The sequence below is a fragment of the Sapajus apella genome, unplaced genomic scaffold, assembly GCF_009761245.1.
Source record: "Sapajus apella isolate SASKATOON/1434 unplaced genomic scaffold, GSC_monkey_1.0 scaffold55, whole genome shotgun sequence".
Lineage (NCBI taxonomy): Eukaryota > Metazoa > Chordata > Mammalia > Primates > Cebidae > Sapajus > Sapajus apella.
In genome coordinates this window covers 12299509-12313873 of record NW_022436995.1, presented here as the reverse complement: position 1 = coordinate 12313873, position 14365 = coordinate 12299509, and the positions used below count along the sequence as shown (strand labels likewise).

Sequence of the window (14365 nt, the reverse complement as noted above, 5' to 3'; positions counted from 1 at the left end):
AGAATTCTCAAAAGGTTAACAGTCCCTATCGAAATCTGACATGGCACATCTTTTTTTTTTTTTTCTGCTACAGCAGGAGAAACGTGCTACAGGCATCTGTCACCAAGGCCAGAGCAACTTCCCAGTGTGGCAACTGTACAGACAGCTTCAGAATGAGATTTTAGAAATTACAAAATTCTTCAAGAAGAAAAGACGTCTTCATAGAAGAAAAGGCAAGAGAAGCCTACAAAAGTAATATAAAGCATTCCTCTTTGCACCCCATAAAAATCCATTCCCTGATCCCTCTTGGTTGATAGAAGAGGAAATATAATACTGACAAAAATACAACTTCTGACAAGATATTTTATTTGGCTTACCTCTCCCCCAGGTCTTGCTAACACTGCTGTTTGAACGTGGAGCAATGTTAATATCAGGTAGCTGACAAACATTATTACCCAAAGTTAGAACTACCCTAGAGGAGAACTCCGTCTGCCAAGTGCTAACAGCTAGCAGATGCACTTGTGTCTCGGGATTCCAGCCCTGGAGTTCCGCTAGGCACCGCGCTGGTTCCCTCGGCTCTCCCTCACTGTACTACCCGGCGCTTCGAGCTCAGCCTCTGCTCTGAAGAAAACTGGTAAGCTGATCTCTTCATGTAATAACTTCTCCCGGCTGGGGGAGGGGACAGGAGCCAGCTGGGAGCTGGGGGGCTGCCTTTAACAGAAAGCAGAAAGGGGAGGGACAGAAATGATCAATGTGGAGTTCTGCATCTGGTCTCATTCATGAAAAGGGTTCCAAGGTAAGCACTCCACATGCAGGGGGACAGCCCCTACCCTCATCCACTGAGGCAGGGAGGAGGCAGTGAACTGCAGCAGGATGAGCTCCAGGCTGGGAACCGGGAGAGCTAGGGCCTTCCTAGTGCAGGATCTGGGGCTGACCAGCTGTGTTTGCCTGGACAAGTTGTCAGCCCTCTCTGGGCTGCAGTTTATTTTTCTCACTGGTATAATCAAACGTTGGGTGAATGACCTCCGAGTTCCCTTTTAGATCTGATTTGATGGTTGCAGAAATCTAGGTGGTTAAAGGTTGCATTATCAAGGACAGCTTCCATGGGGAAAGAAGTCACAGGGTGTGTGTTTGTGCACCAAGTGTATAGACACAAACGGATGGGAACTGTGGGACAATACAGCCCCCTCTTGCTGCATCCCTGGGTCACTATGCCTAAGCAAGAGCTTGAGGAATTATTGCTGACAGTGTAAAAATAGGCAGCAAGATGGGAACAAGTGAATCCCAAGTGTTACGTAGTGCTGTCAGAGTGCGCTGAAATGCAGGATGGTTTTAAAAGAAATAAGAGCTACCTTTGAGTAGACTCACACTAACCAACAAAGAGGGGCTTGGGAGTTTGGGGAGCAGGCTTGGAAAAGGGTCTTCCTAAAGCCTACTGTGCACTTGAGATACACCTTACATGGTTACCTGTTATCCTGAAATAGCAGGGATCACGGTTTAAAACAGATTAGTGTTTTATTCTGCCTAGAATGGGTTCAAGGCAGTGTTCTGAGGCTTTTGGTGACCACAGAGGATAGGATGACTGCATGGTGTAGTGGAAACATTCTGAGGTCCTGGATTTAGGCAGGTGTGGGTTAAACTCCAGTTGTGCTTCAAACTCTTTGTGCATGTATGGGTGAGTATTTAACTCTGGTGAGCCGTGGTCTCCCCTCCTGTGAAATAGAAAAATGCCATCCAATGCTTATGACGACTACCAGTGAGCTCACCTAGGCACGAAATGTGGCACAGTTCCTGGCACACAGTAAGTACTAAAGACACAGACTTTCTCTTTGATCTGAAATAAATATCAGCAGCCAGCCCCAGAAAGTAAATTAATAAACACTTGAAAAGCCTCAGGTTATGAGCATTTTCCTGCATTAATGAGGAAACTTTAAACCTAACTGCAGTTTGCAGCCATCTCAGAAAGTTTATTATCACCAGTCACATGACCATTTACCAGTTGGGGGACGAGGGGGAAGAACTTTCATTCCTTTTTTCCAGGTCTATAAGATGAAAAAAAAAGTAGAGTGAGGATAATATAATATCTCCAGTTAAAGAAAGAAAGGAATGAATTTTTCTTCTTCCTCCTTCGTAGTCACTGTTACTGTTCAGCCTTGGGTCTGTTCTGCTCCCTAATTGAAGGGGCAAAGTTATCTGCTGAGTAATCTCACGAGAAATGCAGTCATCACTTCAGAAAGCCAAAGTTCTTCAAAGTCCAGGAGTGTTGTCTAGCCAGGGGTTGGGAAACTTTCTGTAAAGGGCCGGATGGTAAATATTTTTGGTTTTACAGACCATGTGGTCTCAGTAGCAACTACTCAATGCTGCCGTTATAACACAAAAGCAACCACAGATAACACACACATGAACAAGTGTGGCTGTGTTCCAATAAAACTTTATTTGTAAAAAACAGGCAGCAGGCCAGATTTGACAGTAGTTTGCCAGCTCCCGGTCTAGATACTTCCCAATCATCCTTCAACCCACTGCAATCTTTTGACTTCTCTGCTCTACTGCAAGGGCTCTGGAAAGGTCACCAATGGCCCCCGTGTCACACAATTCAAAAGATAATCATTTAGCACGTATTTACTTCTCTGTAGCCATGTCCTCCTTTACTTCTAATGCTGTGGTAACATATGCAACATAAATGTATCATTAAATTTATTAAGTATATAATTGAATGGCATTAAGTACATTCACAATATTGTACAGCCATCACCACTGTTCATTTCTAGAACTTTTCCATTTCCACAAACAGAAACTCTGTATTCATTAAACCTCTCCATTTCCCCTCCTCCAAGCTCCTGGTAACCACTATGCCACTCTCTGTCTCCATAAGTTTTCCTAGTCTAGGTACTTCATATAAGGGGAATCATACACTACACTATTTTTCCTTTCGTGTCTGACTTATTTCACATAGCATATATTCCCAAGGTTTGTCCACGCTATAACAGGTATCAAAACTTCATTCTTTTCTAAGGTTAAACAATATTCCGTCATATGGATATACCACATTTTGTTTATTCATCCATCTGTTAATGGACACTTGGAATGGTCCTACCATTTGGCTGTTATGTATAATACTGCTATGAACCTGGGTGTCCAAGTATCTATTTGAATCCCTGCTTTCAATTCTTTTGGATATATATCTAGCAGTAGAATCACTGAATCATATGGTAACTCTATGTTTAACTTTTTGAGAAGCTACCAAACTGTTTTCTATAGTGGTGGTACTGTTTTACATTCTCACTAGCAATGCATGAAGGTTTAATTTCTCTATATCCTTGACAACACTTATTATTTTCCATTTTTTGACGACAGGCAGCTTAATGGATGTGAAATGTATGTCTTCCTTTTTGAACCACTCTCTTCCCATAGCTTCTGGGGCTATGGCTCTGATTTCCTTTGCCTCTCATTAGCTGACATTCATCGAACACTATGAGCCCAGTATTATTAAAATTACTAAAATAACTTTAAAAATAGTTTCATGTAACCATGACAACAGTCTTATTAAATAATTTGCTTCATGTCACACAATGGTAGGTGGCACAGTCAGCATTCTGACCCTGGCAGCCTTTGTCCAGAACCTGACTCTTAATGACGGCATTGCCTTGTCACCATTTCTCTGGACTCTTGACACACCTTGGATCTAGCTCCTAAATTCTTATGTTCTAGGCCCTGTTTCCTCTCTACCTGCCCTTGTTGGGCCATCTTATCATTTCAATGGTCTCAACCCTTTACACACCCACGATTCCCTACAACTATCTGTAGCCAGGTCTCTCTCCTGACCTGCAGGTCAATATACCCAGTTGCCTAATGGATACTTGCATTCCTCAAATGTACTCTGAATTCAACAGGTCTAAAACTGAGCTAATGTTTCCCTGAAACCTGTTCTTCCTCCTGTTTCCTCCATCTCAGTAAATGACATCATTAGCCATATGATTCCCAGGGGCTGACAACAGGGTCCTCCCACTCCCTCACTTTTTCATCCAAACCATCATTGGGTCTGATTGAGTTTCCTTCTAGAGAGCTCTGCAGCAGGTCTATGGCCCCACATTCCTGCTGCCCTGTCCCCATCCAGCCCTCCACCATCTCTTCATGACTTGATGTAGCAACCTTCTTGTTCTGTTCTTCTCTCCTTCCAGCCCTCTTTCCTAGTGCAACCACTGGGATCTCCTAAAGTGTGATTCCAATCATGTCACTCTCCTGATTCTTTTCTTTTTCTTTTGAAATAACTTTAGATTTTCAGAATAGTTACAAAGACAGCACAGAGTATCACAGCATCTCTTCACCCAGCTCTTTATAATGTTAACATCTTACATAACTGATATATTTATATAAACTAAGATATTAACATGGGTACAATAATATTAACTAAACTACAGACTCAGATTTCCCCAGTTTTTTCCCAAAATGTACTTTTTCTATTCCAGGGACCCAATCCAGGAGACCACAATTACATTTAGTCATTACATTTCTTTGGTCTTTCCTGGTCTGTGACAGCTTCTCAGCCTTTCTTTGTTTTTCATGACCTTGACACTCTTGAAGATTACTGGTCAGGTATTTTTTAGACTATCCTTCAATTTGGGTTGATCTAATGTTTTTTCATGATTAGACAGGGGTTAATGGGTTTTTATGAAGAATACTATGGAAGCAAAATGACCTTCTTATCACATTCATCGGGGTATACTATTTCAACACGACTTATCACTGATGATGTTAACCTTGACCATGTGGTTAAAGTGGTATCTGCCAGGTTTCTCCACTGTAAAGACAGTATTTTTCCTTTTCCATGTCCTATTTATTAGAAATGAATCGGTAAATCCCATAGAATTAAGCTCTACTTTCTGGAGGGGGAGTATCCAAGAATATTCAGACATATTAAAACCATCACAAATGCACACATATTTTGAAGGAGATACTTTGAGGCTATGCAAATATCCTGTTTTCCTGGCTAATTTTAACATTCACCTGTAGATCTTGCCTGCAGCAATTATTACTGTAGTGTTCTAATAGTGATTTTCTGTTTCCCTCATGCCTTCTACATTTAATCAGAATTCATTAGTATAGATGATTTCTCCCTCCTTTTCCATATATTTATTAATTGAAACATTTATTTATACTCCTCTGCTTAAAATCTTTTGATGGCTCTCCTTTGGGATGAAGTCCAAATCCCTTCAGATGACAATTACAAGACTATTTGCAATATGTTCTCTTCCTGCCCTTCCAGGCTCTTCCCCGTCTTTTGTTCGCACACACTTTATTATCCAGCCATCTTAAGCCACAAGAAGTTATCCCACCTACCATGTGTCCTTGTCCTCGATGCCTTCTTTCCTCATAGTCCCTTTCTCTAGAGTCATTCCCCTATCATCACCGAGCTAGATCCTGTTGCTCTTTGCTTCTAAAAATGTATCCCAAATTGTGCATAAGCACCAAATATTGGAAACCACCTAAATGCCCATCAATAGGGACTAACTGAATAATTGTGACATCGATAAAATGAGGAACCCTGGAGCAACAAAAAAAAAAAAAAAAAAGAAAAAATTAAGGTTGTTTCCTATGTAATAATATGAAACATATCCAAGATTTATTAAGTGAAAAAAGATGCACAGAGGTGTGATTACTGTCCTATCATTTGCGTATGTATGTTTGTAATCGCCTGTCTATGTGCTATCTGTGGAAAAACACACTTGAGGCTACCAACAATGGCTACCTCTAGGGAGGGGAACTGAGTAGCTTCAGGACAGAAATGAGAGAAAAATTTATTATCATATATCTGTGCTGCCTCATACTGTAGCCACTTAGCCACGGACAAATACTGAGCAATGGAAATGTGGCTGTTCCAAATTGTAATATGCTGTAAGTGTAAAATGCACTTTGTACAATTTGAAAACTTGGTATGAGCAAAAGAATGTAAAATATCTCATTCACATACGTTTATGTTGATTGATGTTGAAATAATATTTTGAATATGTTGGGTTAAATATAGTATTAAAATTAATTTCATTTGTTTCATTTTACTTTTTAAAATGTGGCTACTAGAAAAATAGTCACACTGGTGGACAGCATTTCTATATCTGCTTTCACACTTATTGAACTGTCAAACATGTGAATGTGTTGCTATTCAAAAGGTAAATAAAATGAGGCCGGGTGCAGTGGCTCACACCTGTAATCCCAATACTTTGAGAGGCTGAGGCAGGCAGATCACTTGAGGTCTGGAGTTTGAGACCAGCCTGGCCAACATGGTGAAACCCGATCTCTACTAAAAATACAAAAATTAGCTGGGCGTGGTGGCGCACACCTGCAAGTAGTAATCCCAGCTACTCAGGAGGCTGAGGCAAGAGAATCACTTGAAACCCGGGGGTGGAAGTTGCAGTGAGCCAAGATCCCACCACTGCACTCCAGCCTGGGTGACAGAGAGAGACTTGTCTCAAATAAATAAATAAATAAATAAGTAAAATGAATGATAGAAATAATAGTTAAGAATAGAAATGAACACACACACGTCTTCCTTGGTCCCAGTGATTCACTTAAATGTCACTTTTTCTAGGAGTTACATCTCATCAGGCTCCCTGTTAAGCTGGGGGCAATGCCCTGGCCTCCATCCCCAGGTATCCTCCGATTATCTCCAGTGTAATATTTATCATGATGTGTTGTAATTGTTAATTCATGTATTGTCTTCAACAATACAGGGTGAGCGCTCCATAACAAGAGATACATCTTTTCTCTGTGGCTCTGAGAGTCAGCACACAAATAGCCTGATTCAGTGAATGCCAAACAACAGAATGGATGCAAAGGAGTATTTTATAGGAAACTCTTATCTGCTTTTGACGGGAGATCTTCTAATGGTTCATCTTAGATACCAGAAAATGAAAAACACAGAGGAGAAACTCCCAGAGGGTATATTCCTCAAGGAAATTCAAATAATTTTAACCTAACTTTTGGGTAACCTAAAAAGAGAAATGTTAGTGGTAAAACGAGAGTGTCAAAAACACCAACGTATGACGCCTAAAACCACATATTTCATGTAAAATATAATTTCGCACTACGTCTTACTAATAAACAAGAGTAAACCATAGCAGATGCCACCTCTAAGGCTATTTTACTTCCTGCCAAGAATGTGTATTCCTTTATGAAGGAAGAAGGAAGATGCAGGCTTCACCACAGAGGTCCATATTGTATGGCTAAACTGTTCAAACTATGTTCTTTCTTTACATATGCTGACATTGTGTGGAATAGGTGGAAAAAGTCTCTTGTCAAGAAAGCAGCTGGCTATCAGTCAGGGAGCTGGCCATGCAGGAAAGGAGACGCAGAAGCAGGTGTTAGTAATTAACTCTCCCTTTGTATGAACCAAGAAGCCATTAAATAGTCACAGAGGTGGGAAATGAGGAAAGCAAAGAGTTCTCTGCTGTATTTCTAGTGATTGCTGTCTCTTCTCTTTAAAGATAAGGACAATCATGAGAATCCACAACAAAGGAAGTCACTGCATCCTTACCCTTCTCTGATTTCTGTCTGAAAGGGGCCAAAGGCTGGATGGATCAGCACTTGTAAATATCAGGGCAGCCATGCAGTTAGGCTGAGCACCTTGCATGTTCACTGAAAGGAGGGTTATGTTACTTGGCTCAACCGGGTTCAGGGATTTAAAGTCAGGCAAAGAGTAGGGCCACAGACACAGCGAGATGCTTTAAACAACAACAACAACAACAACAACAAACCCTACAGGCCCATCCTAACTTTTAGAGCACACAGGGGAACTAGTTCAGATAATGCATCGGAACCATTCTCACGTTGACCGTATTTTTGTTTCAAGTATTCTAAGAAGTTCTCAACTGTGGTCCGTGGATCAGCATCATCAGGGAACTTGTTTTAATATGCAAATATCAGACTCATCCCAGACTTATGAATTAGGAACTCTGGGGGTTAAGCCCACCGATTTGTGTTATAACAAGCCCTGTGGATGCCTGCTGGTTTGGGAACTACTGCTTTAAGCAATAATCATCTGTCTAGTAAACGTTAATTCAAATTGCATAAACAAAGTATTATTTTATAAAATCTTATTTCTTACAAAAGGTAACTTCAGACACTAAAACATAGTACAAAGCCGTAATTATGAAAACAGTGGCATAAACAACCACTGACGGAAGAGGCAGATCACGTACCCGACTAAACACGTAGAGGGATTTCATGTGCAATCAATAAGTCACTTCAAATCATCGAGGAAAGGAAAGCAAAGGGTTGGGAATTTGGCCAGCAACTTGAAGAGTAAAGTTATTTCTCTCATTTATATCAATGACAAAATAAATTGTGGTGGATTATAGGTTTTATGCAAACAACAGAACTATGAAAACAGTAAGAGGAAATGGGTTAATATTTCTATATTCTTGGTGTAGGGGAGGATTTTTAAGCAGAGTTAAAATGAAGACAGAAATCACAAAAGAAAATATTTATATATTTGTATATATATTTTAAAATTCTGTAAATTCAAAATACCATAAATAGAAGTAAAAGCCAAATAGGCCAGGTGCAGTAGCTCATACCTATAATCTCAGCACTTTGGGAGGCCGAGGTAGGGGAATCACTTGAGGTCAGAGTTCAAGACCAGCCTGGCCAGCATGGTGAAACCCTATCTCTACTAAAAATACAAAAATTATCCAGGCATGGTGGCATATGCGTGTAAACCCAGCTACTTGGGAGGGTGAGGTGTGAAAATGACTTCAACCTAGGAGGCAGTTGCAGTGAGCCAAAAACACGTGATTGTGATTGCCCTCCAGCCTGGGCAACAGAGCAAGACTCTGTCTCAAAAAAAAAAAAATGCTGAATACATAGTAGAGAATGTATTTCACTTGTCCATTTACTAAAAATATCAGTACTTATCATCTGCTTGAACCAGGAAAAATAGCAATAGGCAAAAACAATTCTCATCATTATGGAGCTTATTGTCTGGTGTAGGATGCCAACATTAATGAAACCCAGCAAATACATTTAAAATTGCAATGTGAAAAGAATTACAAAGGAAAGATACATGGTAATATAGGAGGTCTGTCCTCATTAGAGAGATCGGCTTGTGAGGGGAGCAATATGGCCTTCCTGATGACTTGTGAGGAAGGAGGTGTGGCTGAATAGAGGCAACCAAGAGGACACCAGCCCAGCATCAGATGGGCTGAGGACAAAGGGAGGGGCCATGATGAAGAGATTTGTCTCTCTCTTAATGAGAATCTTCTTTAAGGGCAAGGGCAGCAGTTATAGCACCAGATTTGCATTTTGCAAAGGCTACTTCTGTTGTATGGAGAAAGGATTAGAGGGAGGCAAGAATGGAACTGGAAGGCCTGTTAGAAGATTATGGCTGTAGTCCAGATGAAAAGGGCTAAGCCCTTAAACCGGGATGGGGGAAAGAAGTGAAGGATTTCAAAGGTAACCAACAACATTTCCAGTGCGAAGGGGCTCAGGTCCACAATATATTTTTAAAAACACAAAACTCTTAAATAAAAACAATGTTAATAGTCTAACCATAAGGGAGGTCTTGGATACACTATAGTATACCCAGAAAGCGAACTCCCATACAATTGTTTAGAGTGACCACCCCATATGTTTATTGACTGCTTGGTATTGATAACATTTTGATGTTGCATTTTAAGACAAAAGTAGGCTACATCAATAAGGGAAGAATAATCTTTTCACCAAATGGTGCCAGGATAAGTGGATATCTACACGCAAAAGAATGAAGATGGACCCCACCTCATCCCACTCACACACGAATTAACTAAAAACACATCAAAGATTCTACATCATGGTCACTATAATGAATAATAACATATTATGTACTTGAAAACTACTAAGAGATTTTAAGTGTTCTTCCACATATAAATAAATGATAAGTGTGGGAGGTAATAGACATGTGAATTAGCTTGATTTACCCAGTCACAGTGTGTACATAAACCCAAAACATCTTAAGGTACGCCATACATATACATGTTTTACTTGCCCATTAATAAATAAATCATAGTCCGTGGCAGGCAGAATGATGTCTCCACCAAGATGTCCACATCTTAATCTCTGAAATTTATGAATATGCTACATCACATAGCAAAGGGAAAATAAGGTGGCAGATGGAATTAACATGGCTAATCAGATGACTTTAAAATACAGAGATTATTTTAGATTATCAAGGTAGGCACAATTAATCACAAGGGTCCTTACATACAGAAGGGCAAGGCAGAGGAGGGAAGACAGTGAGAAGAACTCAACCTGCCGTTGCTGGCTTTGAAGATGAAGAGGAGCTGGGACCCAAGGAATGTGGCAGCCTGTAGAAGTTGGAAAGGGCTAGAAGTAGGGATCCTTTCCTAGAGCCTCCACAAGAGACCATGGCTTTGCCAACACCTTGGTTGCAGTCTAGTTAGAACTATTTTGGACTTCTGATCTCTGGAACTGTAAGATAATAAATTTGTTATTTGATGCCACCAAATTTTTGTTGTTATAAAAGCCATAGGACACTATAGACCTAACTGTAAGAGCTAAGATTTTAAAACCCTTAGAAGATGATACAGGAGTAACTTCATGACTTTGGGTTAGGTGATAGTTTTATAGGTGTAACACCAAAAGCACAAGTGACAAAGGAAAAATAAATAAATGGGACTTTATCAGCATGGAAGGCCCTGGTGCTGCTAATGATACCATCAAGTTGGTAAAAAGACAATCTACAGAATGAGAGAAAAAATGTACAAACCATGTCTGATAAGGGACTTGCATCAGAACCTGTATTCTTACACCTCAATAAAAAATTGGAAATTCAATTAAAATGGGCAAAAGCAGGGCCGGGTGCGGTGGCTCAAGCCTGTAATCCCAGCACTTTGGGAGGCCGAGGCGGGTGGATCACAAGATCAAGAGATCGAGACCATCCTGGTCAACACGGTGAAACCCCATCTCTACTAAAAAAAAAATACAAAAAAAAATTAGCTGGGCATGGTGGCGCGTGCCTGTAGTCCCAGCTACTCAGGAGGCTGAGGCAGGAGAATTGCCTGAACCCAGGAGGCGGAGGTTGCGATGAGCCGAGATCGCGCCATTGCACTCCAGCCTGGCTAACAAGAGCGAAACTCCATTCCCCCCCCCAAAAAATAAATAAATAAATAAATAAAATGGGCAAAAGCTTTGAACAGACATTTCTCCAGGAAAAACCATACAAATGGCCACTAAGCACAGAAAAAGATGCTCAATATCATGAGTCATTAGGGAAATGCAAATCAAAACCACTACTCAAATACACAGGTGATAACAAATGTTGGCAAGGGCGTAGTCAAGCTGAAATTCTTAAATACTACTGGTGGCCACGTAAAATGGTGCAGCTGCCTTGGAAAATTCTGCAGCTGTATCAAAAAGTTAAATGTAGAATTACTACATGACCCAGTAAGTCCAATTTTACATATGTACCCAAGAGAAATGACAACATATGTCCACATTATTCATTATAGCCCAAAAAGTGGACATAACTCTAATGTCCATCACCTAATGAATATATATGTGGCATATCCCCATTACAGAATATAGTTTGGTGATACCAAGAAATGAAGTATTGATACATACTACAAAAGGGATGATCCTTGAAAAGATTTTTTTTTTTAAGACAGAGTTCTGCTCTTGTCACCCAGGCTGGAGTGCAATGGTGCAATCTCGGCTCACCGCAACCTCTGCCTCTCAGGTTCAAGCGGTTCTCTGGCCTCAACCTCCCGAGTAGCTGGGATTACAAGCACCTGCCAGCACACCCAGCTAATTTTTGTATTTTTAGTAGAGACGAGGTTTTGCCATGTTGGACAGGCTGGTCCCAAACTCCTGACCTCAGGTGACCCGCCCACCTTGACCTCCCAAAGTGCACGGATTATAGGCGTGAGCCATCGTGGATGGCCGAAAAGATATCCTAAGTGAAGAAAGCTAGTCTTGAAAGACCATTTGTTGAATGATTCCATTAAACGAAATGTCCAAAATAGGCAAATTTATAGAGACAGAAAGTAGATTAATTATTTCACAGGCCTGAGGACAGTAAGTGGAAATGGGGAGTGACTGCTAATGGGTATAGGATTGCTTTTGGGGGTGATGAAAATGTTCTAAAGTTATAGTACGGTGATAGTTACACAATGCTGTGAATATGCTAAAAAAAGAAATCAGTGAATTGGAGGGTGTATAAATTGTATCTTTTTTTTTCTTTTAGTTAGAGTCTTGCTCTGTCACCCAGGCTGGAGTGCAGGGCATAATCTTGGCTCACTGCAATCCCTGCCTCCTTGGTTCAAGTGATTCTCATGTCTCAGCCTCCTGAGCAGCTGGGATTCCATGCACCCACCCCCACACCTGCACCCACCACACCTGGCTAATTTTTATATTTTTAGTAGAGACAAGGTTTCGCCACGTTGGCCAGGCTGGTCTTGAACTCCTGACCTCAAGCGATCTGCCTGCCTTGGCTTCCCAAAGTATTGGGATTACAGGCATGAACCACTGGGTCTGGCCATAAATTATATCTTAATAAGCCGTTTTTAAAATATAGGCCATAAAATATCACTTAATTTTATTTCGAGCAAACATAAAATGTACCACATTCTTTTTTTTTTTAAATTTTGTTATTTTCTAATTGTTTTTATAGTGAGCAGAAAAATAAATATAGCAAGAAAACAAAAATTATTCTCATTTGGACAAACAGTGAAATGATAAAATTGGGAATGACTATGAATAGGCAGTTTGCAAATGAAGATATACAAATGCCACATGAAGAGTGTAATATGAAAAACAATTTAACATTAATAATAACCAAGGATACACAAAAGCAAACAACACGTTGCCACATTAACCTGGAAAATAATTTTTATGAAGGATAAATGCCCATTACTGGCAAGAGTCTAGGGAAAAAGGTAGTCTGACACAGGGTTGAGATTGCAAATGGATACAGGTACTTTTAAGAGTTGGGCTTTGGCTGGGTGCTGTGGCTCGTGACTACAATTCCAGCAATTTGGGAGCCTGCGGTGGAAGGATCCCTTGAGCCCAGGAGTTTCAGACCAGCTACACAGCGAGACTGTCTGTACAAAAAAATTGAAAAGTTAGCCAAGGGTGTTGTATGCACTGTAGCTCCCAGTATTCAGGAGGCTGTGGTGAGCTGGGATCGCGCTGATGTATTCCAGCTTGGGCAAGAGACTGAGACCCTATCTCTGAAACTGTACACAAATCACCTCGTTTTTTTTTTTTTTTTTTTTAGATGAAGTCTTGCTCTCTCGCCAAAGTGGAGTGCAGTGGCATGATCTCAGCTCACTGCAACCTTCATTTCCCAGGTTTCAAGCGATTCTCCTGTCTCACCCTTTCAAGTAGCTGGGATTACAGGCATGCACCACCATGCCCAGCTAATTTTTGTATCTTTAGTAGAGATGGGGTTTCACCATGTTGGCCAGGATGGTCTCGATCTCCTGACCTTGTGATCCACCTGCCTCACCCTCCCGAAGTGCAGGGATTACAGGCGTGAACAACTGTGCCTGGTCATCATCTCGTATCTTAACATGATAGTAAATCAGTAGATCTGGGTTGGGGCCTGAAACTTTGGATTTCTAATAACCTCTAATGATGCTGGGGTTATTTTAGTTCAAAATGTATGCATTACTAAGCCTGGTGATATTGCTTTAGAGCAGGTGTCCCATCTGACCAGTAGGTCTCCCATTCATCTTCAAAGGCAGCAAGGGCAGGTTGAGCTCTCACAAACTTCCCTCATCCGCCTTGCTCTGCCACCTTTAAGGACGCTTGTGGTTAAATTTTCCCCTGCTGGTCAGGTGGGAGACCTGCTCTAAGTAGGCATTATCAGCAGGCTTCATAATGCATACATTTTGAACTAACACCAGTTCCATGTCTAAGAATCATGGACATGAGCCAACATGTGTCTAAAAAAGAGTTTTCATCTTGATTTTGTTCATAATGGTGAAAAATCTTAATGTAAATGTTTAATCACAAAGTCTGACTTAAATATGTCTTGCTGTTTGATTTAGAGTACTATTTAATTATAAAACTGAGGTGTTGTAATATTTAGTGACACTGAATGGTGTTTGCTGTATGGATGTGACAATTTACTAAGTGAAAAAAGGTTACAAAGGAGGACTTCAAGGATGAAGCCATTTTCATCACACACAGAAAAAGTGATCAGAAGGCTATTCTTCACCATGGTAATGCTGGTTATCTCTGCGCGGTAATTTTTACTTACTCCTATTTGCTAATCAATGTTTTCTAGCATTCCCACCACAAACACACAAAGCTTACACGTAATAAGAAGGAGTAATAAAGGTTATTTTGATCCTGCTCAGATTACCAGGGTTTTGCCTCACTGGCAACCCAGCTT

General features: G+C 40.7%; 1 protein-coding gene and 1 long non-coding RNA gene across 4 annotated transcripts in view; one reads left to right on the top strand and one right to left on the bottom strand.

Moving 5' to 3' along the window:
* Window positions 1–14365, bottom strand: part of THSD4 (thrombospondin type 1 domain containing 4) — a 661199-nt gene that overhangs the window by 233233 nt on the left and 413601 nt on the right. Inside the window, exon 1 of one of the 2 annotated variants that reach the window (XM_032244850.1) lies at window positions 357–2031. The exons of the other annotated variant lie outside the window; for it this stretch is intronic. Coding sequence (XP_032100741.1) covers window positions 357–428 — 72 coding nt within the window. The 5' untranslated portion in view covers window positions 429–2031. Of the gene's footprint in view, window positions 1–356; window positions 2032–14365 lie in introns of those variants that run through there. 2 annotated transcript variants of the gene reach the window in all.
* Window positions 1–14365, top strand: part of LOC116527714 — a 31176-nt gene that overhangs the window by 195 nt on the left and 16616 nt on the right. For both annotated transcript variants that reach the window (XR_004258683.1, XR_004258682.1), the window contains exon 2: window positions 15–613. This is a non-coding gene — a long non-coding RNA (uncharacterized LOC116527714). The remainder of the gene's footprint in view (window positions 1–14; window positions 614–14365) is intronic.